We start from the raw sequence: 25,039 nt of genomic DNA, 5'->3' as shown, positions 1-25,039 counted from the left end.
AATAGTTGTTTGTTCTCGGAGCTCAGGTGTGGTAAAATCGCTGTCGGCTAAAAATGCATGCTGGCTATTGGCTAGGAGGCTGGAGCTTTCCGTCCACTCCAGCCCTGATTTCTCACATTGGTGTGCAATTCGTAGTTTGCTTAATGGAAAAAAAAAAAAGGACTCGATTTTCAATTTCAATTTAATTACACAATCTATAGTACCCGGTGGGAAGGATTTAGGGGCAAAGATTAATGCTCAACAGTGCTCCGTTTTACATTCTTTTCTGATAAAAAACACTGTATTGATTATCCAAAGTGAGTTTTCAAATTCGTTTTTTAAAAGCCAAATTTTGGAGGGTGACAGAGTGATTTAAAGAAGGGGTGTGACTTCATTTCTTGGTTCTTTGCCAAAATCGATAAATTAGAGGTGTAAGGTGCCTCTTTGGATTGTATTGTCAGTGTATTCTTGAGAGTGGAGAGCTCTTCTCTACTTGGGAGAAGAAAGAATAGAAATTCTATTGTAAAATTAGAAATACCAGCTGCAGACACTGATGGAACAACACAACTGTCTGTTCTGAGAACGACTGAATAACAATTATTAAGACCTTTCCTTCTATAACAAATACACTTAAGACCCTTCCTTATTATATAAGTTAAAGTCCAAAGAATTTCACTCTCTTATTGGGACTGGAAACCATTATGATTTCATTTGGCAACAAATCAATGTGTCAGATTACAAGTAAATATTTGGTGTTCTATTTTGGGGTCCACATATTCTGTTAGTTTAGCCAAGTGTAAAAAGAAGGAAAATATAGGAAATGAAAATCCGCCCATAAGAGGTAGCCTTAATACAGGTCTTGGTCAATTGCTTTAACTTGTTAACTTAATAAAGAAAACAGGTCTCTTTATAAAAAAAACTATTCCCTATGTGACTTAAATAAATAAAATGGTAGCAATAAACTTTACCAGTTAACTCTTGCTCTGCCTTACCAAACCACCTGAGCACATACAAATAGCTGAAAATACAGTGATCAAGAAATGAAGCTCAAAAAGCAAATAAACTATTTGAAACAGCTAACTGATTTTGCCCTTGTGCAATGGCAGGAGTTTCAGGTATTAAGATAGCTGCAGCTATGAGTCAACATGTCCAATGATACGCAAAAGCAAAATGGTACCTGATCAGCCTTAAATTTTGCCTATTGAACTTGCGTTACTTTCATTAGCCTACTGAGTTAACTATTTTTAGAGCTTGATGAGTTACAGGGCATCTGGCCCAGATTAGGTAAAGCTAGAACTTAACTGGGGTGGAATGACAATGAGGACTAGAATTGGAATTTATTTGGGAGGCATTAGAAGACTTTGGAAAAGGTACTCTTGACTGGTTTAAAAGTAGACTTACCACTCTTCTCGTTGGCAAGGGTGAGTTATAATTTTTGCCAGAGGAGAGCAATTAAAAAAAAAAAGGACATGGAGATTTGTGCTTGTGAGTGGAGCTGAGCTCCCTGAGTCTGGTGGCACGGGCAGCCTTTGGGGAAGGACAGCCCGAATCACCTACAGAAAGAGGAGGTGGGGTGGGGCAAGACAGGGTTTGGTGAAGGCCTCCCTTCGTTTCATGGGTGGCTGTAATCAACTCCCTTCAACAGTGACACGGAGTGACTCCATCTACCAGCAAATAAAAATAAGTCTGTAACAAGACTGGGTAAGAAAACAGTGAAGCAGACAGGAAGACGCTGGCGAACGTGCTGCATAGAAATCAAAGACCACAATGGAAAGCCAACTTGTATGTTTCTCCTGCAAGGGGTTCTGTTCTGAACTATTTGGGAGGGAGTGACTTTCCGCTGGGCAAATTAAAACCTGGGAAGATCACACAGGAGAGTCACCTTAGTCAAGGGAAAGATAGATACAAGTATCTCTTTGCAGCCATGATAGTATCAATGCAGAGGTCATGATATGTTCAGAGGAAGCTTGCAAATCAGAACTGACAGTGTCTTACTTCTCCACTGTTTCCTTGGGTGGGTGTGTGGAGGGAAGGAAGGAGATGGGGAGACAAAGAAAGTACATGATCATCCATGTCTGACCAGTGTACTTGTTCTCAGAACCAACAGCATGTACACTGCTCATACTTAATAATTAGCAAAACCTTTTTTCCATATTTACAAATGCTTGACTATTAACATCTAATGCATAACTCTACAATTTATGAGAAGGGAAGAAATACCTGGTCGGTGATACGTTCCTGGATTTTTTCTCTAGTCACTGAAAGAGAAAGCAAAAATAAATGTGACATTAAAGGGTGAAAATGAATAAAATGCAGTACTGATCCTGCTCTGTTCTCACTCAAAATTCCAAAGCAGTCATGGGCTCTTTAAGCAAACACTTGTATTACGATATGGACCTTTACAATCACTGCCATAATTGGGAGGGGGAAAAAAAGCCAAATCCTAAATAAACCACATGAGGCAAAGATGTTAGAGAATAGAATGGACAGCCGGTAAGGGTGGTACCCCAAAAATGCATGAAACTTTGGCAGAGGAGTGGAGAGAAGAAAAGGACAGAATAAAAACTTGAACAATAGCAAGTCAAAGGTTTCCAAACAATGACAACCTGTTCAAGTACAATACTAACACTGAGCTCATGGAACCTTGAGGACTAGACAAGGAGTTCTAATGTGGCAGGTGGCAAAGTGCTACTTTTAAAACCTTTTCTCTTACCCATGCAGATAATAAAGACATCATTATGCTTTGTTGTTATGGTGCTGCAGAAATTAAAGTGAAAACCAACAGTTTTCTGAAAGGTATCTTGGTCAGGAGAAAAAAAAAAAATCAGAGTAACGTATGAAAGGTAACAGGGATATATAAAGAATAAAGTCACTAAAATAGTAAAGCTTCGTGGTGAAAACGCCTGAAAGTGATCAGTATTGTTTATGTATTAAATAGAAGGAAAAAATCCCTAGTAATAATAAATGATCAACAAACCAACAAACCAAGGAAGAGGGGAAAGAAGAAATTTTGTGGCACTACAGATATTATGGGCTTGTGAACATCTTGGTAAGATACATAGTTGATTAAACATGTCCTTTTAAAATTTTAAATAAGATAACTGTGCAGTCACTTGCATTTTTAGGAAATAATACAGACTGGTCCTGGGTACCCTTTACCCAGTTTTCCCTAATGGTAACATCTGGAAGATCAAAGCACAGAATCCCAACCAGGATGCTGACATTGACTCGGTCAGAATACGGAGCATTTCCATCACCGCAAGGATCCTTCCCGTTGTGCTTTTAGAACCACACCTATCTCCTCCCACCCCCTTTCTCCTCTTAACCTTGGGCAACCACTCATCTGTTCTCCATTTCTATCATTTTGCCATTTCAAGAATGTTACATAAATGGAATCCTCCATTTCATAACCTTTGAGGTCATTTTTTCTCACTCAGCTGAGTTCTCCAGAGATTCGTCCATGTTGGCCTGTGTATTCCTGGGAGTTCATCCCTTTTCATTGCTGAGTAGTAGTCCATGGTAAGGACGTACCAACATGTGTTTAACTGTTTGCGCACTGAAGATCATCTGGGTAGTTTCTAGCTATTATGAATAAAGCATCTACCAACATTTGTGTACAAGCTTTTTTGTGAGTGCAAGTCTTTATTTCTCTGGGATAAATGCCCAGGAGTGCAACTGCTGGGTTGTATGATAGTTGCAGGTTTAGTTGTTTAACAAACTGCCAAACTGTTTTTTTTTTAAGACATGTACTGAATAATTGATATTTACCAATCAATTAATCAACCAAAAATAAGTATATTTGAACATTTTACTAAGTGTTCAGTACCAGGCAAGGTGTTATATGAGATACAGTAGAAGTGTAAGGAGCATAGAAAATGGAATGACAGCGTTAAGAGTGGATTGTCATGCCACTGTTAAAAAATGCCAGGGGCCAATCTTGGAGTCTTCAGATAATAAGAAATCATTTTCTTCCTTTTTTAAATGGTATTGCCCAATGAGATTCTCTTGATATGTTTTAATAGTTAGATTTCTTTTGTCGGATTATATGCAGGATGTTTAAAGAAGAGGCAACATGATTTGTGGAAAAAGCTTGGCTTTTTGAATTGGATCACCAGTCTTGCCTAGAAGAGGGAGAACATCCAGCAGAAGGAAGGTCATGTTTAAAGCCATGAGACAAAGGGGGAGCATAGTGGGTCCAAGGCATGGAAAGGAAGCCATGATGGCCAGAGTGGAGAAATAAGGGTGTGTGGTATAATATGAGGTGGGGCAGCAAGTAATGTAGACCACTTCTGGGAAATTTATGATCGTTACAAGAGCAGTGGGAAGTCAGTTATTAAGGAAATTTAGGCCAGGGTGTGGGCTGGGACATTGGAATGGTGTGGTCAAATGTGCATTTTTAAAAGACCACTCAACGCTTGTTGCTAACTGCAGAATAGGCTGGAAGGGAGCCCGGGGTGGCAGCCACAGTACAAAGCCTTCCTTTTGCTTCCTTAGGAACCAAGGGAACTCTGAAGGAATTCCAGAGAAAAATGAGAGCCCAAACAATCAAACCATCATCATATAATAATGCAGCAGCCCACTAGACTCTAACAAACGGAGCAGACAACAACCTGGTATCTAATCACAGCCCTGCCATTTGCTAGATGTTTGATTTGGGGCCAGTTAACTAATGCCCTGCCTGTTTGGTCATCTATAACAAAGAGTTCACAATATTTCCTCCTCTCCAGATTTGGGAGGATTAGAATGAAGTAAGTATGCATTTTGCAGGCAAAGGAGAAGCGAAGGGCATTCCAAGGAGTTGTGGCCAGAAGGATAGTCTCAGAGGCAAGAAGAGGGTGTATTTGGATGAATCTTGAGATGTTCTAGTGGTTTATAGAGTGAGAGCATATCCCAGAACAGGTGGGAAGTAGGGAGTATGGGAAGAAGGTAAGAGCTTCGGGGCATTGCTGGCTTGAGGTGAAGTTGAGAAGGGTTTTTCCGGCTGTGGGAAGCCAGTGGAGGTTTTTCAGCAGGGGGGGTGAGGTGACCAAAGCTGTGCTTGAGAAAGAGGACTTTGGTGATGGTGTGGAGGAGGGGGTGATGGTGAGCGGAAGATACGTGGCAGAGAGAGCAAAAAGCATGTCCATTCCTCAGGCAGCAGGGATGAGGGTTTCAGCCCAGGAGGGAGAACAGAGATGGAGGGATGTGTGGAGCTGGTTGTCTTTCTGAGGTAAGTTCTGGAGACTGAGTGGATGTGGCAAGTACAGGAGCAGGGAGCGAAGGCAAGCCCTAGATTTTCATCAAGGGAAATGTGTGGATACTGGTGTTACCAAATAGACAGGGGGAAAAGGAACAGAATTTAAAGAGAAGTTATTAAGGGAGCCCTATGGGCTTGTCCCCATAATTAAAATGAAGATATCTATAGGTTATGAAAACTGACATGGCAATTATGGTAAATAGAAGAGAATACAATAGTGCCCCCCCCCCCAATGTCCATATCCTAATCTCTGGACCCTGTGCATATGGTACCTTACATGGCAAAGGGACTTTGTAGATGCGATTAAGTTAAAGGTCTTGAGATAGGAAGATTATCCGGGATTATCTGGATGCGAACAATGTCATCACAAGGGTTCTTATAAGAGAGAAGTAGGAGAATCAAAGACAGAGGAAAGGGGATGTGACAATGGAAGCAGGGGTCAGAGGGATGCCATGGCCTGAAGAGGCCTGAACCTGGAAGGTGGGCAGCCTCTAGACTTGGAAGAGAGAATGAAGCAGACTCTCCCCTCGAGCCTCCTGAAGGTATGCCGTCTTGCCGTACCTTTCTTCTAGTCTAGTGAAACCCATTTTGAACATCTGACCTCCAGAACTGTAAGAGTAATACACTTGGGAGAGCCCTGGCTCCAGCTACAGGTAAGAACCCAAGACACAAATATCTTGGGATGATAAGACAGGCTGGATACAGGTTTCCTTGGCAAAGGGTCTGAGTGAGTCCAGGATTTGGATCATCTGTCCAAATGAGAAAAAGGCAGGTGAGCATTGGTGGTAGAAGGGACAGGAAACACTTCCATGTTTTGGACGGACTTAATTACCAGGTTGGGAGCAGCTCGGACAACAAGGTAGGTGCCGTGCTGGGGGAGCGAGGGGTAAGGCAAGGGCTGATTCGGAAGGTAACAGGGCAGGTTTCTAGTTGCTGAGGTCAGTTGCTTGAGGATCACAGGGACTCAGAAACCAGACAGACCATTTCTGTGAGTTACAGTTATTTAAACATAAGAAAAATCATCTCCTCCCTTGAGCTATTAAAACTGTAATGAGTTAAAATATATAATTATATAATTATTTTGTGGCCCTAGTGGTTATGATTGCAGCTAATGATAGTTTTTTTTTTCTCCTGCTTACGGATGGTCTTGGGCTGGTGCAGATGTACATGTTCCCTGGCCGATGCAAGAAAAAAGGAGGGAATCCCACTTAAGGAAAACCTAAGTCATTCCCAAGTTTATTCAAATCGTATTTGAAAAAGAGGAATGGAATTTAGGGGATAAATTGTAACTGCATAAGCCTTTGCTAATAAAAGATTAAGAAGTATGTGGTTTAGCATCTTTTAATTATTTTTTCTAGCATCTTGAATATACAATGTTTGAAATCTCTGGTTGGATCAACATTATTTTGCTCAGAGGTTTGTGGACTTTGCATACTGATTCTTTCCTGTTTCCAAGTACATTTGCTTTTAGGCTATTTTTATTCACTTTAAAGGAATTTTAATAACTTTCTGTTGACAGCATGGACAGCTGGTCTTGAGAATTAAAGAAAATTCACTTGCTGACTGAGGAAGGAAGTGACATCAATGAGCTTCTAAAGTCAGCCCAGAGGGGGAAATTGGTTTGTGAGAGAGTGGCCTTTCATTGCACTATATTTATCGAGCAATGCCTTGAGATGCAAATTGCTGTATCAATCAAACCCATGGTGCCTACCTCCAACCAACTTCATGCAAACTGAAGGAACAATGCCCTGAAACACAAAGAGGAAGAAGGATGAGGGGTGCAGGAACCCAGGGGCTAAGTGAATTACGGGAGCTCATGATCCCCTCTCTCTGGTGGATACTTCCTTTCCTGTCAAGCCTCAGTTTTTTGTCTAGAAAATGAGTTTGATGCAATCTGTTGGTTGAAGTCAGTCTGTTTCTGTGACAGATGGTTACTAAGACCATGTCCCCATATATATAGTGTAGGCATGTTATCGCTCCACTTTGTCCCAAAGAGTGCTATCAATTGCTTTATATCCCCCACTGAGAGCTATCTGGAAAGAGGGATCGTTAGGTAGTCATATGTAGCTACTAACTTGACATCTTGATACTTTAAAAATTGGCATTCATTCATTGTTTATAACTCTACTGTAGAAAAATTCAGGCACCAATCAGGACTTCAAATAACAACGACAACAGTAATAACAATTTTAGTGTCATAATAATGAATGACTTCATTCTTCATGACCACCAGAGAATTTCCCTCTGGAGCTACAACAATCCATTTTTCAAAGGTAAGTGTGGTGCAAGTGGATTGTGTGTGTGTGTGTGTGTGTGTGTATGACGTGTCATGCATGTGTGTACACACGCACACCAGTGTGAGGCAAGCAGGAAAGTATCTAGATACATTTTATGGTACAAGCTGAAAAATTAGATTGCTATTATTTATTTCTTAGCTCACTTTAGAAAGTGACGTGGTTAGAGTGACAGTTCAATAATAAATAATTTGAGTTTGAGTTAACAATCTAGTATCAAAGTGAATTTAATTCAGCCTAAGAGATAGATGCATTAACATTGGTTTCTTTTCCTTGTCTCAAAACATATTTGGGATAGTCAATTAAATTTTCACATTTTATGAGTTAAATATGTAATTTGAACTACTCCAAAACAAATACTGGTTAAGTAAAGAATGAATGAGCTCTCAATAGCCACAGTCCTCAGGCCAAAGGGTTTCAGACTCTCCCCAAGCCTAGAGTTACGTTGACTCTAGCAAAATTCATTCATTTGATCCTACAGCAATATTTTAATGAGCATCTATTCTGGACAATATGCTTGGTGTGCTAGAGGCACAGAATAAAGTAGAAGAAACAAGATGAGCACACAAAAAGGCAACCATGTGAAATCACGGAGCTGTAAGGGATTATTAGTAAATTGTATAAGTATGCAGATCAAAGGGTATTTAAATCTCGATACAGTAGAAATGGTGACCGATTAACTTTCAGACTTTTCTGGTCTTGGCTCTGTACAATAGTTAGCAAATAACTTTACTCCTCTAGTCTTTGTCTTTGGTGCATAATGACAGTGTTTCAAGGACAGAGGATTTCTAAATTTGTTTCTAGGTACTTAAGTTCTTTGGCTCTAAAAAGAATGAGGGAGATCGAAAATTTCCATAGGATTGCACCCCCCCCAAAAAAGAAAAGAGGTCATGTTTGGTGGGGGCACCTGGGGATGCCTCATGGAGGGATAGCATTTGATCTGGGTAGGACATTAGCAGAAGCAGATTGGAGGAGAAGCATTTTACCCAGAAGGAAAAGCACGAGCAAAGGCACAGAATCAGGAAGTGCACAGGGCATGTGCAGGGAGTCGTAAACAGTGGCGCGTGACTTCCCTGGAGTCTGTACATTAGCAAGTAATAAGAGGGATCTTATTAAGGCAAGACCTGTAGCATAAACCAATGTCACGGAGGGCCCTAAACACTTAGGGGGAGATTGTGACATTTGTTTGGTAAGGGAGCTCTAGAAGATTTTTGAGCCGGAAATTGATCAAAACTGTTTAAAGATGAATCTAACAGTGCTATGGCTTGAGGACGGGGGCTGCTGGTAAGAATGAAGGTGAATGTTACACACTGGGTAAGCGGAGCAGACGTAACAATTCAGATGGGGGGCCTGATTCAGTGTGACAGTGGAAAGAAAGGAATTAAAGATGGCCAAGATCTTTTGTGTGTATTTTTTATTTTCAATTTTTTAATTCAAGTATAATTAACAAATAGTGTTATATTAGTTTCAGATCTATAATTATAATGATTCAGCAATTCTATACATGACTCAGTGCTCAAAGATGACCAAGATGTTAAGCTTAAGTTACTCAGTAGAAGACGTGCTTCATGCAAAAGTAGAAACAAGGAAATAGAGCCAGTTTAAAGCAGAAAATTTGGTGAGTAATGGTGGAGGTGGGATCATCAGCTCAGTTCAGCACTGGTTAGGTAAGACATCCTAGAGGAGGCAGCGAGTGAGCTCAGGAAAGAGGTCAGTATCGGGCAAACTTCTGCAGAGAGATGAAGCTTCAGGAGGCAAGACTTGTTTTACAAGTAGAGAGACGGAAAGAAACGCCAACTTAGAACTTTGGGCAACAGTTGTATTTTATTTATATTTGAATGGTTTGATGCCTCCTCAGGTAATGGCATTCAAAGTTTACATCGTCTGCAGTGAATATGAAGAGACGCTGTCTCTCTGCTAAACGAAGCTAAGCTAACATAAGGATTTACTATCAGGCACTAGCAGGTTAGAAGTCTGGTTTCAGAGCATATGTTCTCACTGGTCCTGGATCTGAGTCAAAGGCTATGAATTCTGACACCAGTCCAACGTGTGTTTTTTCTTTAATGCCAAATAATTAACTTAGTTCTTCATGAATGCTGCCTGAGTATCCCACGAATTTAACTCAGTTTTGACACTATCTACCTAGAAAGAGGATCAGGTCCCATAAATTAAGGGCTCAGCCCTACAGGACTACCCCCACCGTCCCCCACTTCAGATGCCAGTTGCTAGTCTAAGGGGGTCCTCTGTGCTTTTGACTGACCAGCTATAGATGGAACTTGCCAACAACCCCCTTCTTGGGTTTGATTAATTTGCTGGAGAGGCTCACAGAACTAAGAAATATTGATTACTTACCGGATTACTGGCTTAATATAAAAGGATATAACTCAGGAATAATCCGATGGAAGATGCATAGGGCAAGGTATGTGGGAAGGGGGGCAGAGCCTCCATGCTCTCTGGGCAAGCCATTCTCCTTGGATCTGCACTGCTCTCCAACCCAGAATGTCTCTTTTTTCCTTCCTTCCTTCTTTCTTTCTTTTTTCCTTCCTTCCTTCCTTCCTTCTTTCTTTCTTTCTTTCTTTCTTTCTTTCTTTCTTTCTTTCTTTCTTTCTTTCTTTCTTTCTTTCTTTCTTTTTCTTTCTTTCTTTCTTTCTTTCTCTTTCCTTTTTCTTTCATGGAGGCTGCTCTGCATAGCTAGGATTGACTAAATTACTGACCACTGGTGATTGCACTTCAAGAAGAGTTTTTCTTTCAAATTCAAACAGGATTTTAGGTCAAACAAGATTTTTTAAAAAGAGCAACACTAAACTGGAACACTGAACTGAGCTGGTTAATTCGTAGCTAACTTGTAGAGTGCTAGAAACTTCCGACAGTACATATGGATCTTCTTTCAATTACCTCTTTTCCATACATCAACACTTACTCACTTAAGGCTAGAACCAGCTGAAAGGATAGTTAATGTGCTGTAACTGTTAGTCAATCTCACAGTTCTTGTACAGGAGGTAAACATACCTCCAGAGAGTTTGGATAGTGTAGGTCACGGGTCCTGTGGAGAGAAAAGGGGAAGGCTATGGTTTTTTCAGTGGTCCTTCTATAGGACCCGGGCTCACGCTGTGGCATGCAGTGGGTCTGTGGTTCAGGCAACAAAGACCAGGTGTAAACGGGCAGCTTTTAGGTGGCTCCATATGGCCCCATTTTCCCAGTATTAACCTACAAGATCTTATCCTGTACAATACCAACCAGAGAGGGCAGACACATGATTTTTATACTTTTATTTCATTTCCCTTACTTTTGGTATATTTTTTAGCAATTTGGGGAATGTTGCCATTTGTTAGTTTGTTTTACATTTCAGAGTTCCTATGTATCTTCTAATCACCCCTCCTAGCCCAGGGGTGTGGGTAAAGAGTGAGGGGTTGAGGATGGGGAGGATGGTAGGAGAGCATAGGGAGGTGTCATAAGTCAATTCTGGGGTGGGAACCTTTTTTTGATACCCAGGAAATGGTAGAAATCACAAGGCTGAACGTGTTGAGCTATGTTCACCATGGTTGTACCCTAGTGAATTCTTCTTTCGTTAGAGATTTACTTATTTTACATCATTAAAATTAATTAGGGGGAAATTATTTAATATTCATTTTAATCAAAATTGATCCCCAGCTTCTTGCTTTTTGTAAGAAAAGATTTTGGGGTTTTAAAGCTCACCATTTTTTTTACTTAGCAGGAAAACGTGTTGATTATTTTGTTTCTCAATGGTAACAGAACAATTTTCTTTGGTTATTTTTCTCCCTTTTGGAAAATAGAATAATTTGAACAAGGCACTTACACTCATGAATCCCTGAACCATTTCATACATGAATTTTCATATGATTTTTTTATTTTAAAATCTCTCATTCTTTTTTTTCCTTGAAAGAATGGAGAACATAAACCTTTAGAGTTTTATGGTAAGGCAAATAATAGCAATTCTGCTAGAGTGCCATAGTGAGTGCTTACATCAATATAATTCTTACATTTAAAACACCAAATAGTATAAATAAGAACTTAAGATGAGAGGAGATAAATTCCATCATTCTCTGTTAACCAAGTTAAGGTCAATAATATTTTGGTAATTTGAATCACCAATCACAATCTTATATAACTAGAAGATCCCTTCTTCTTGACTTTGTTGAAATTCAGTACATATAGAGATTTTCTTTTTTGTCTGTGAGGGAATACTTGCTATGCAAAAACTGGTTATAATAGCAAAAACTGGTTCTGAAATAACTGAATACGTTATGTTTCTTCTGTAACAACACTGACCTTGGGTGGGGTCTGTTTCCGAAAGCAGACTGTGAATACTCGTCATTTTAAATTGCTACCTAAGATTTCTTCCACACACATCAGAGCATTTCTGAAGTCTAGATCAGTTGTAAGGATTAGCTATTCAGCAATGATCACAGAAAGTTACTTCAAAGCCCTTGACTGTAAGCAAGGCAGAAATTTGAAATCCATAAAAATCTCATCATGGTCATCATGTTGAGATGATTTTCAGAAGGACTGGGGTAGAGGCAGAGGACAAGCGAGGACACTATTTCAGGGCCTTGGGGAGAGGTGAGGAGACGAGGAGATCCTGAGGGCAGGCAAGTGGTGTTGGGATGTAGAGGAGGGACCCATTCCTGAAATGTGCAGCAGGTAAGGCAACTGCTTGATGGATTAGTGAAAGGGAGAAATCAGGACCATTAGCGGGTTCCAAGTTTGGGGTCTCCTTGGATGGTGGTGTCATCCCAGGGGTAGTTTTAGAGTGTAAGATAATGAGTTCTGGTTCCTACATGGTTTCAGTGCCTGTGGGACATCTAGGGATGAGACGTCTAGAATGAGAAGAAACGGGGCATGGTGTGTATAAGAAATGTAACAAGGGAGCAGTACCAAGGACATTAACAAGTCGGGAGGGATCCACTCTTACTTTGCTGACACTAGAAGCGCAATGACAACCGCTTAGGAGGAGAATTTGTCAACATCTAACAAAATGCCTTAACAAGTTGCCCCTCGAGTCAACCTTTTGACTCCTACTTCTAGATCTGCCCTTGAAGATACACCTGTGCAATATAAAAAAGTATATGCACATGGTTGTTCAAGACAGCATTACGAGGAATAACAAAAGACAACAAACAACCCATTAGAAACAACTATAAGTACATCCACACAAGGGAGAACTATTTATTTATAAAAACACACTACAGAAGATCTCTCTGAGATAAGAACATGAATATATCTATATGGTTCTATTTGCAAAAGAAATGTAGAGCGAACAAACCAGCTACTGAAAATACTTCCTTATGGGGAAGGGTGTGGGTGGGCAGGGTGGAAGAGAATATGTTTGGGAATCAGACCTCTCTGAAAAGACATTTTAATAGAGTCGTGACCTCTGAACCATGTAAATACTTCACATATTCAAAATACGACGCCACCAGTCTACCGCTCCACACAGCGTGCTTTCTGCTGCTTCATGTTGCCTCCCTTCAAGTATTCAACAGACTCTCATCTTACCAATATGTTACTCAAAGCCCGACTCCTCTGCTACTTCCTGGGACACCACAGACTCTGGATCTACTATTACATCTTGTCTTCCTCTGGATGCACACTTTTAGTTAAGCCTGGCATTACCTCCGAGCTTCTAGAAGTCTGCAGCCTGTTAAGTCATTACCAGGACTAGTCATAAAAGCCAATGTTGGTGCTTATTCCTGAGCCCTTGGGTCTATTTTGGAGAACTCGGAGAATGAAAAGATTAGCTGCCTTCAAGCTCCCCCAGCTGTTCAAATGGAATAACTTCACAGAGCCCTAGGGTGTCAGGTGGCACAGATGCAAGCTTGTATTTTTACAGAGCATTAAAAAAATAAGTGAAACAACTCTTTATGTGTCTCTTCAAATGTATATACTTATTGAAACTTAAAGACTATTCTGTAATAGTAGGATGTAGTGATTAAGAGGGCAGACCGGGGTGTCAGACGTACATGAGATCCGAGATACATGACCCCCAACTCTTCTGTTCACCAGCTGTGTGACCTTGGACAATTTACCTAGCACCTCTAAACCTTGTTTCTAAACGTCGTTTCTCTAAAGTGGGGATTATCAGAACAATACCTACCTCATGAGGTTTTCATGAGGAATGAATGACATAATGCATGTATCATAATTAGCACAATGCCTGGCATGTAATAGGTGCTCAATAAATGTAGCCAGTATCTCTTATCACAGTTACAAGAAGGAGAGTAGAGATGATTATACAACCCAAGCATTTATAGCCAGGGCAGCCAAATCCTGGTCTTGTAAGAAGAAAATTTTAGATAAATTTAGAGAGAAACCGTAAACTTCATTTAACGTAAGAATATTGAAGCAGAACTGAGATCTTGATGTAGCTAACACAAGTTTGATAACATTTACTAGAGTTCTCAAGTTTTATAAACACTGGAGAAGAGAGAAAGACAAATACTGTATGATCTTACTTCTGTGTGGAATCAAAAAAAAAAAAAAAGAAAAGAAAAGAAACAAAAATCATAGCATAAAAGATCAGACACATGGTTACCTGAAGCAGAGGATGCTGTGGTTGGGGCAGAGGGATTGGAGAAAGGTGGTCAGTCAAAAGATACAAACTGTCAGTTATAAGATAAACAAGTACTATGATGTAATGTGCAATCTGATGACTACAGCTAACACTGCTGTATGATATACAGGAAAGTTGTTGACAGAGTAAATCCTACGAGTTCTCATCACAGAAGAAACATTGTTTTCTTCTTTCTTTTGTTTTTGTTGTATCTATTATAGGACGATGGATGCTAGCTGAACCTAATCATTTCACAATATATGTAAATCAAGCCATCATGCTGTACTTCAACTTATACAGTGATATGCATCAATTATTTCATAATATAAGCAGAAAAAATTGGAGAACAAATCTAAATCCATATCATGTCATTTATTCCCTTGCACTCATTTAACTTAGCCACTAAGAAATTAGTGCAAAAATTTACAGATTTACTTAGAGGCAGCTCTTACTTTGTATGTTTCACTTAACTGCCTTCCCAAGATACTGGTTATATAGAGTGTACTTTCGTTCTCAACCGCCCATCTGGTTCCTGGACCCGTGCCTAGAAAGGCCTGGCTGCCTCTGTTTTGGTCTGTTTGCACCTGTCCTGGACAGGGGGCTGGGAGGGCTTTGTAGTTAGCACCTCAGCAAAGGGCAATCATGTATTCACGGGAGTGTGGGCAGGGAAAGAAGGTATTTTTTTTTTTTTTTACCTCCGGAAACAAATATGATCATTTCAAACTCCAAATTTCTTTTTCCCATTTAGTGCACAGCACTTACATGTGTTTTCTTTTTCTTGATGCATAAGCGAGAAAAATCGAAACTAAGGTCACAGTAATGACAATCTAGTGTTCCTTATGGCCGAGCTACTCAGGACTCAACGCCCCATCCCCCCAACCCCCAGTTCCCAGGTCTCCAGGCCCTTCATCCTCCCACCTCTGGCAGCCTTGTCGCTTGCCACACACATGTACGTGCGTTCCATGCTAGCAACACCATTTTCTATGTGCGTGGTGATGTGGGAAAAGGATGGAAACCCTGTGTGGGAGAAGAAGCAGGTTTGAGTGCTGCCCTTTTAGAAAGGCGCCAAAGGTAAGGTGCAGGGCTGAGCCTGTGTTTCACAGTATTGCACACAGGGAGCACAAGGTGATCCCACACACAAATGTGCAGGGCACAAAGTGATATGGGAGGTCTTTTTGCCTAGTGGTCAGTCAGGAAGGCGGGTGTGTTCATCTAGAAAATAAGAGGTACACCTTCTTCATGTTCTGAAGCGACATCTGCTGCTTCCTTTTATTGCTTGTTGTTCAAAGTCAACACCCTCTTGAGAAGCTTTTATTTATTTATTTATTTATTTACTTATTATTATTGTTAATCACCATACATTACATCATTAGTTTTTGATGTAGTGTTCCATGATTCATTGTTTGCATGTAACATCCAGTGCTCCATGCAGAACATGCCCTCTTTAATAGCCATCACCAAGCTAACCCATCCTCCCACCCCCCTCCCCTCTAGAACCCTCAGTTTGTTTTTCAGAGTCCACAGTTTCTCATGGTTCATCTCCCCCTCCGATTTCCCCCCCTTCATTCTTCCCCTCCTGCTATCTTCTCCTTCTTCTTTTTTTTTTTTTTAACATATAATGTATTATTTGTTTCAGAGGTACAGATCTGTGATTCAACAGTCTTACACAATTCACAGTGCTCATCATAGCACATAACCTCCCCAATGTCTGTCACCCAGCCACCCCATCCCTCCCACCCCCCACCACTCCAGCAACCCTCAGTTTGTTTCCTGAGATTAAGAATTCCTCATATCAGTGAGGTCATATGATACATGTCTTTGTCTGATTGACTCATTTTGCTCAGCATAACATTCTCCAGTTCCATCCACGTCGTTGCAAACGGCAAGATTTCATTCCTTTTGATGGCTGCATAATATTCACATCTTCTTTATCCATTCATCTGTCCGTGGACATCTTGGCTCATTCCACAGTTTGGCTATTGTGGACATTGCTGCTATAAACATCGGGGTGCACGTGCCCCTTTGGATCCCTACATTTGTATCTTTGGGGTAAATACCCAGTAGTGCAATTGCTGGGTCGTAGGGTAGCTCTATTTTCAACTTTTTGAGGAACCTCCACACTATTTTCCAGAGTGGCTGCACCAGCTTGCATTCCCACCAACAGTGTAGGAGGGTTCCCCTTTCTCCACATCCCCGCCAACATCTGTCATTTCCTGACTTGTTAATTTTAGCCATTCTGACTGGTGTGAGGTGATATCTCATTGAGGTTTTGATTTGGATTTCCCTGATGCCAAGTGATGTTGAGCACTTTTTCATGTGTCTGTTGGCCATTTGGATGTCTTCTTTGGAAAAATGTTCATGTTTTCTGCCCATTTCTTGATTGGATCATTTGTTCTTTGGGTGTTGAGTTTAATAAGTTCTTTATAGATTTCGGATGCTAGCCCTTTATCTGATATGTCATTTGCAAATATCTTCTCCCATTCTGTTGGTTGTCTTTTGGTTTTGTTGACTGTTTCTTTTGCTGTGCAAAAGCTTTTTATCTTGATGAAGTCCCAATAGTTCATTTTTGCCCTTGCTTCCTTTGCCTTTGGCAATGTTTCTAGGAAGAAGTTGCTGTGGCTGAAGTCAAAGAGGTTGCTGCCTCTGTTCTCCTCTAGGATTTTGATGGACTCCTGTCTCACATTGAGGTCTTTCAACCATTTTGAGTCTATTTTTGTGTGTGGTGTAAGGAAATGGTCCAGTTTCATTCTTCTGCATGTGACTATCCAATTTTTCCAACACCATTTGTTGAAGAGACTGTCTTTTTGCCATTGGACATTCTTTCCTGCTTTGTTGAAGATTAGTTGACCATAGAGTTGAGGGTCCATTTCTGGGCTCTCTATTCTGTTCCATTGATCTATGTGTCTGTTTTTGTGCCAGTACCATACTGTCTTGATGATGACAGCTTTGTAGTAGAGCTGGAAGTCTGGAATTGTGATGCTGCCAGCTTTGCTTTTCTTTTTCAACATTCCTCTGGCTATACGGGGTCTTTTCCGGTTCCATACAAATTTTAGGATTATTTGTTCCATTTCTTTGAAAAAAGTGGGTGGTATTTTGATGGGGATTGCATTGAATGTGCAGATTGCTCTAGGTAGCATTGACATCTTCACAATATTTGTTCTTCCAATCCATGAGCATGGAACGTTTTTCCATTTCTTTGTATCTTCCTCTTTCATGAGTATTTTATAGTTTTCTGAGTACAGATCCTTTGCCTCTTTGGTTAGATTTATTCCTAGGTATCTTATGGTTTTGGGTGCAATTGTGAATGGGATCAACTCCTTAATTTCTCTTTCTTCTGTCTTGTTGGTGGTGTATAGGAATGCCACTGATTTCTGTGCATTGATTTTATATCCTGCCACTTTACTGAATTCCTGTATGAGTTCTAGCAGTTTTGGGGTGGAGTTTTTTGGGTTTTCCACATAAAGTATCATATCATCTGCAAAGAGTGAGAGTTTGACTTCTTCTTTGCCGATTTGGAAGCCTTTTATTTCTTTCTGTTGTCTGATTGCTGTGGCTAGGACTTCTAATACTATGTTGAATAGCAGTGGTGATAGTGGACATCCCTGCCATGTTCCTGACCTTAGGGGGAAAGCTCTCAGTTTTTCCCCATTGAGAATGATATTCGCTGTGGGTTTTTCAGAGATGGCTTTTATGTTTTGAGGTATGTACCCTCTGAAGAGTTTTGATAAAGAAAGGATGCTGTACTTTGTCAAATGCTTTTTCTGCATCTATTGAGAGGATCATATGGTTCTTGTTCTTTCTTTTATTAATGTATTGTATCACATTGATTGATTTGCAGATGTTGAACCAATCTTGCAGCCCAGGGATAAATCCCACTTGGTCATGGTGAATAATCCACTTAATGTACTGTTGGATCCTATTGGCTAGTATTTTGGTGAAAATTTTTGCATCCATGTTCATCAAGGATATTGGTCTGTAATTCTCCTTTTGGATGGGGTCTTTGTCTGGTTTGGGGATCCAGGTAATGGTGGCCTCATAAAACGAGTTTGGAAGTTTTCCTTCCATTTCTATTTTTTGGAACAGTTTCAGAAGGATAGGTATTAATTCTTCTTTAAATGTTTGGTAGAATTCCCCTGTGAAGCCATCTGGCCCTGGGCTTTTGGTTGTTGGAGATTTTTGATGACTGCTTCAATTTCCTTAGTGGTTATAGGTCTGTTCAGGTTTTCTATTTCTTCCTGGTTCAGTTTTGGTAGTTGATACATCTCTAGGAATGCGTCCATTTCTTCCAGATTATCTAATTTGCTGGCATAGAGTTGCTCATAATATGTTCTTATAATTGTTTGTATTTCTTTGGTGTTGGTTGTGATCTCTCCTCTTTCATTCATGATTTTGTTGATTTGGGTCATTTCTCTTTTCTTTTTGATAAGTCTGGCCAGGGGTTTATCAATCTTGTTAATTCTTTCAAAGAACCAGCCCCTAGTTTCGTTGATCTGTTCTACTGTTCTTTTGGTTTCTATTTCATTGATTTCTGCTCTGATCTTTATTATTTCTCTTCTCCTGCTGCGTTTAGGCTTTATTTGCTGTTCTTTCTCCAGCTCCTTTAGGTGTAGGGTTAGGTTGTGTACTTGAGACCTTTCTTGTTTCTTGAGAAAGGCTTGTATTGGTTTAAAATCTAATTTGTCTGATATAAGGATTGCCACCCCCGCGTTCTTTTGGTGTCCATTCGCATGGTAAATGGTTTTCCATGCCCTCACCTTCAATCTGGGGGTGTCTTTGGGTCTAAAGTGAGTCTCTTGCAGACAGCATATCGATGGGTCTTGTTTTTTTTATTCAATCTGATAGCCTGTGTCTTTTGAGTGGGACATTTAGCCCATTTACATTCAGGGTAACTATTGAAAGATATGAATTTAGTGCCATTGTATTGCCTGTAAGGTGACTGTTACTGTATATTGTCTGTGTTCCTTTCTGGTCTATGTTACTTTTAGGCTCTCTCTTTGCTTAGAGGACCCCTTTCAATATTTCTTGTAGGGCTGGTTTCGTGTTTGCAAATTCCTTTATTTTTTGTTTGTCCTGGAAGCTTTTTATCTCTCCTTCTATTTTCAATGACAGCCTAGCTCGATATAGTATTCTTGGCTGCATATTTTTCTCATTTAGTGCTCTGAATATATCATGCCAGTCCTTTCTGGGTTGCCAGGTCTCTGTGGGTAGGTCTGTTTAGGTAGGTCTGTTGCCAACCTAATGTTTCTACCATTGTAGGTTACAGATCTCTTCTCCTGAGCTGCTTTCAGGATTTTCTCTTTGTCTCTGAGACTCGTAAGTTTTACTATTAGATGTCGGGGTATTGACCTATTTTTATTGATTTTGAGAGGGGTTCTCTGTGCCTCCTGGATTTTGATGCCTGTTTCCTTCCCCAAATTAGGGAAGTTCTCTGCTATAATTTGCTCCAATATACCTTCTGCCCCCTCTCTCTTTCTTCTTCTTCTGGGATCCCAATTATTCTAATGTTGTTTCGTCTTATGCTATCGCTTATCTCTCGAATTCTGCCCTCGTGATCCAGTAGTTGTTTATCTTTCTTTTTCTCAGCTTCTTTATTTCCCATCATTTGGTCTTCTATATCACTAATTCTGTCTTCTGCCTCATTTATCCTAGCAGTTAGAGCCTCCATTTTTTATTGCACCTTTTAATAGCCTTTTTTGATTTTGACTTGGTTAGATTTTAGTTCTTTTATTTCTCCAGAAAAGGTTTCTCTAATCACTTCCATGCTTTTTTCAAGCCCAGCTAGTATCTTTAAAATCATCATTCTGAACTTTAGTTCCGACATTGTACTAATGTCTGTATTGATTAGGTCCCTGGCAGTCGGTACTGCTTCTTGTTCTTTTGGTTGAGGTGATTTTTTCCATCTTGTCATTTTGTCCAGAGGAGAATAGATGAATGAGAGAACAAAATGCTAACAGGGTAACAACGTCCCCAGAAAATATACACTAAACAAATCAGAAAAGACCTGAAACCGGGGGAAAAGAAAGGGAAAGAAAGAAAAAAGAAAAAGAAAAAAAAAAAAGAAAAAGAAAAAGATAAAAACAAACAAAAACAAAACAAAACAAAACAAAACAGAATATGATCAAATATGATCAGGCTGGTGCATAGATCAGTGCCACACCCTAGATTCTGGGTGTATTTTGGTCTGTTAGAAGAAAGTGCCTCCCAAAATTTTAAAGAAAGAAATATGTTACAAAAATAAGGGTCAATACGATGAAAGGATGGAATATGACTGTAAAGATGAAAATTATAAAAGATTTTATAAAAGGAATTGATAAGATAAGAAGTTGATTGAAAAAAGAAAGAAGAGGATTAAAAAAAAAGGGAGAGAATGTGATCAGGAAGGAGACTAGAACAAAGCCATACACTAGAGATTTAGGGTATATTTTGATCTCTTAGAAGAAACTGTATCTCAAAATTTTAAAGAGAGAACAACTTATATATATATACACCAAAAATAAGGGTAACTACTGCGAAGGGATAGCATATGACTCTAAAAATGAAAAATAAAAAATATTTTTAAAAAAAGGGATTGATAAGATGTTGGTTGAAAAAGGGAAAAAGAAAAATTAAAAAAAAAAAAGGACAGTTAAAAAAATTAACTTTGAAAGACTAAAGAATCATGGTAAAAAAGCCATGGATTCTATGTGCAGTATTCCCCTAGCGCTGGAGTTCTGCTGTTCTCATTGATCGGTAAACTTGGTCTTGGCTGGCTGTTCTCGCTGATCTTCTGGGGGAGGGGCCTGTTGCCGTGGTTCCCAAATGTCTTTGCCGGAGGTGGAATTGCCCCGCCCTTGCCCGGTCCGGGCTAAGTAATCTGCTCTGGTTTGCTCTCGGGAGCTTTTGTTCCCTGCAAGCTTTCCGTGCGGCTTTGGAGGACGAGAGTGAAAATGGCGGCCTCCCAATCTCCTCCCGGAGGAGCCGAGAACTCGGGGCCCCGCTCCTCAGTGAGCCCCCAGAGAAAAGCAGTCAGTCACTCCCGTCTCCCCAGTCTCCGGCTGCACTCCGTGCTCACCCGGCCTGTGACCGAGCATTTCTATCTCTGGCACCCGACCTGGTGAGATGCTTATTTAAAAGAATGTAAAACTTAATATGAGGAATCACTCCCAGTGAATAGAATCAGGCCAGGCAGTATTTGGGTTTAAAGTTTCAGCTGTGACTGTCCTCTGAGCCTCAGGTGAGGAGGGGCACCTGCTGGGTGGGTCACGGCCTGAGGCGGCCTGTGCCACTTGCCACGCGTTTCACAAAAATACTCATGTGAGGTAACCGGCACTGGTGGCCAGACAGCGTTATTTCCACTTGCAAGAGCAGTCTGTTTGCTGGGAGTGCAACCCGTTGATAACTATGTGAAGACCGGTGTATGGAAACCCGAGTGAACTGGCAACATATTATTCATTTACTCCAGTAACAGTCCCTGCTTTTTATAGATCGGAACCCCTGGGCAGCAGGCCATCCCGCTTACCCTTTAATTTGACCCTGGCCGGTAGCATGGGCTTTGGCACGCACAGACCTGAGTTTAAGTTTGAGCACTGCCACTCGTTAGCTGTGCACCTTAGGCAAGTTATTTAACATCTCCAAGCCACGACTGCAAATCTGAGGGGTGTGGGTAATAATGGGATGACTTTAGCGTGTTGCTATGCAGACTCAATGAATAATGTGCTGCCAAGTGCCTAGAAGAGCTGACTCCATGTTCGCTCTTCTCTTTACCTCCTGCAACCACAGTATGAATCACCTGGAAAGTTAATGGTAACTAGCTCTCACGTCAGTACCATCAGATGCTGAACACCTTCACAGGCATGGGAAAGGCTCTGTGGCTGGACTGGTAGGCCTAGTGAGAGAGCCAGGTAGGAAACATCTCCCAGTAGGACAAGAAAGAATATTCAAGAAGTGAACGTTGACGAAAAAAAACCCCTTTGGAATTCTGACTCTATCACTCAGTGAGATGAGATTGGCAATTAAGACAGAACAACTGTATATGATCTATCTCAGCCTGGTAGCAAAAATATGTAATTTATTCATAATGCTGCTTTCATTCTTTACAGATGATTGTTTTGTTCTTTCCAAAGTCTCCAGCATTCCCAACGGATGGACCCAACCGATCATTTAATGTGGGAAGTGTAAGTTAGGAAAATTCAATATTGTTCATAATTCCTAATAATTTTTTTGGTGGGGAGCCTGGGTGGCTCAGTCTGTTGAGCGTCTGACTCTTGGTTTCGGGTCAGGTCATGATCTCATAGGCTGTGGGATAGAGCCCTATGCATGGTTCCTTGCTCAGCGAGGAGTCTGCTTGAAAGATTCTCTCCCTCTGCCCCTCCCCATGCTCATGCACCACATACTTCCTCTCTCTCTTTCTCAAAATAAATAAATCTTAAAAAAAAAAGAAATTTTTTGGTAAGTTTAAAAGGTGAAATACTTCATACTTCATAAAAACCATGCTCTCTATGACCACGATTGTAAAAAAATCAAAGATAAACCGTAATTGATAGGATACTTTCAATTTTTTAAAGAAATCGCTTTTAAACCCTTGGAAAAAGCCAGGCACAACAAAAGTGAGTCAGAGTCTTGAAAAAAATATGTTCTTGTCTTACACTCTAAAACGGAAATATACATCCATTTTAAATTGCAAGAATAATATCCAGTCGTTTGGGGATTCAAAAACTTTCATTATCCTGCCTTAAATTCTTTTGAAACAACATGGTAGGAATACAAATACTGTATTTGGTATTTCTTGATTTAAACTGAATCCTTGATAAAATGCTGATACTGGTTTAGAATCTGCTCTGCCTCACACACCTACATCCACTTGCACACATGTGCATGCGCATACACACATCCACATATATAGTTGTTCATAACTGTTTGGCCTTCCAGTGAATCAATCACAAATCTTCCTATTATGGCAGGATGTCTTCCCAGCTGTCCCATCAGTTTCCTAGTTCCCTTGGCGATGTTGGAAAAGATCCTGAGTTGGTATCAACTAAACAGAGATGAAGGGCAGGCAGTTGGCTATTTTGAGGCACATGAATTATTTTAGCATTTTAGGTTCTCCCTGGTTAGTTTTTTGGTGATCACTAGTGATAAGAAATAAGACTTTAATTCTTCCTCTTTATGAAAGATTTATGGAAGTTCCTGCAGAAGTTTAAAAGATTCTGGAATGCTACAGAATCTAATGCTCCAGTTGGCAGATGTCTTGGGCTAGCCTGAGGATTCACATAATTTTAATCTCAGGAATAATCAAGCAAACACTACAGATACACTGTTTGGAGGGATAGGTCAAAAGGATAGTGTGAACTAAGTGTTGAGGGCTTTATTCTTTCTTTTATGAAATTCTAAAAGTAGTCATATTCCCTGTGAAAAAAATGTCCAATATTAAGGATATAAAGTGGAAATTAAAAGCGCCACCTTACTCCCCAGTCCTGCTCCCCACGGGAAGCACAGTTAATAGCTTCTTGTACAACATTCTGAAAGTTTTTGTTGCACTTGCAAGGATTTTTACCTCTTTTTGCTTTTTTTTTTTTTTAAAGTAGGTTCCACGCCCAACGGGGAGGTCAACACACGGGGCCCAAACTCATAACCTTGAGATCAAGACCTGAGCTGAGATCAAGAGTTGGACACCTAACCAACTGAGCCACCCAGGCATCCCTGTCTTTTTGCTTTTTAACACCAATGTACCTATGCTCTCTGTGCCGTTTAGCTACTTCTGTTTTTTCTTTCATTTAACCGGTATTTTAAACCTCTCTTTGTCAGTCTATATAGATACACCCTGTTGTTTTTAATAATAACTGCATCATATTCTACTGAATAGAAGCCCTGTCACTTTTTGAGCAATTTAGAAATTTCTTAATTACAACCAATTTGTCAATGAACTTCCTTTTATCTTTATGTACTCATACAGGTATATTCTGTAGGTTCAATTCTTAGAACTTGAATTGCTTGGCCAAAGGATATGCCAATTTAAAATTTTGGTCCTTAAAGGACCATAAAAATAGTTACACAAATTTACATTCCCACCAACAGTGCATGACAGTATGTTTTCCAACACATCCTCTGGCCTTTAGCATTCTCGAGCTTTGAAATCATTGCCATTGCTAACTCATGGATTTAACTGGAATTTTAAAAATTACCTGAGAAAAAAATGCCAAAAACTATTATGAGTGAGGTTGATTCTTTTATGTTTACCAATCATTGGTGACTTTCTTTCTGAGACCTGTCCATTTCCCGCACATCTACTTTTTATTTGTAATAGCTTATTGCACATTAAATTCATTAGGTATTTCTGTGCAAGTTCTGAAGAATTTTTAACTCTTTGCTGTCTTTCGACTTGGATCATGGAAAATACATTTTGTGTGAACAGTTTTACAATTTGTGAAGTAAACTGAATGTTCTACTATGCTACATGCATTTCATGTTGTTTTTAGAATGTGTTTCTTAATGCATGGCTGTTTTAAAAAGTCAGCTATTTTCTTCCAGTACCTTTACAATTTGTTATTTTTGACTTCTGATCTTAAACTTGGATGTGCTTGAAATTTATTTTGGTGCAATGCTTGAGTAAAGGGGTCAGGTTCCCTCTCATCTCCACTCTGTTGACCATCTATTCTTGTTTGAATTCGTGCACCTTTATGTTTTAATGCTTTACCATCTAGTCTTCCTTCCTTATCCCCCCTCACCCCCATTAATTCCTAAATAACGTAAGGCACGAAAACCTGTATGCAGGTAGAAGATGATCTCTGGTTGGTAGTATATATTTGGCAATTTTGCTTGCAGATGAAAATGGTTTTATTCCACAAAACAGTTTTTGAAAAACTGCAGGCCAGCTGCGGTCTTCGCCTTTGAGGACAGAGCAATGGATAAGAAAGAAAATGTCCCTGTTCTTACTGAGCTTCCATAATAGACAGGGGCGGGGATAGATAATAGGCAAATCAA

At 40.1% G+C, this 25,039-nt stretch overlaps 1 protein-coding gene and 1 long non-coding RNA gene across 3 annotated transcripts in view; one reads left to right on the top strand and one right to left on the bottom strand.

Moving 5' to 3' along the window:
• Positions 1-25,039, bottom strand: part of CHST9 (carbohydrate sulfotransferase 9) — a 236,495-nt gene that overhangs the window by 27,632 nt on the left and 183,824 nt on the right. For both annotated transcript variants that reach the window (XM_032421422.1, XM_032421423.1), the window contains one exon: positions 2,200-2,237. In XM_032421422.1, the coding sequence (XP_032277313.1) occupies positions 2,200-2,237 (38 nt within the window). The remainder of the gene's footprint in view (positions 1-2,199; positions 2,238-25,039) is intronic.
• On the top strand, positions 6,638-24,771 carry LOC116642832. The gene is made up of 3 exons (XR_004301395.1): positions 6,638-7,488; positions 22,159-22,233; positions 23,641-24,771. It is a non-coding gene; the product is annotated as an uncharacterized LOC116642832 (long non-coding RNA).

The sequence above is a fragment of the Phoca vitulina genome, unplaced genomic scaffold, assembly GCF_004348235.1.
Source record: "Phoca vitulina isolate PV1807 unplaced genomic scaffold, GSC_HSeal_1.0 scaffold24, whole genome shotgun sequence".
In the NCBI taxonomy this organism is placed as follows: Eukaryota; Metazoa; Chordata; class Mammalia; order Carnivora; family Phocidae; genus Phoca; species Phoca vitulina.
The sequence above is the reverse complement of the archived record's forward strand: the minus strand, read 5'-3'. Positions and strand labels throughout refer to the sequence as shown.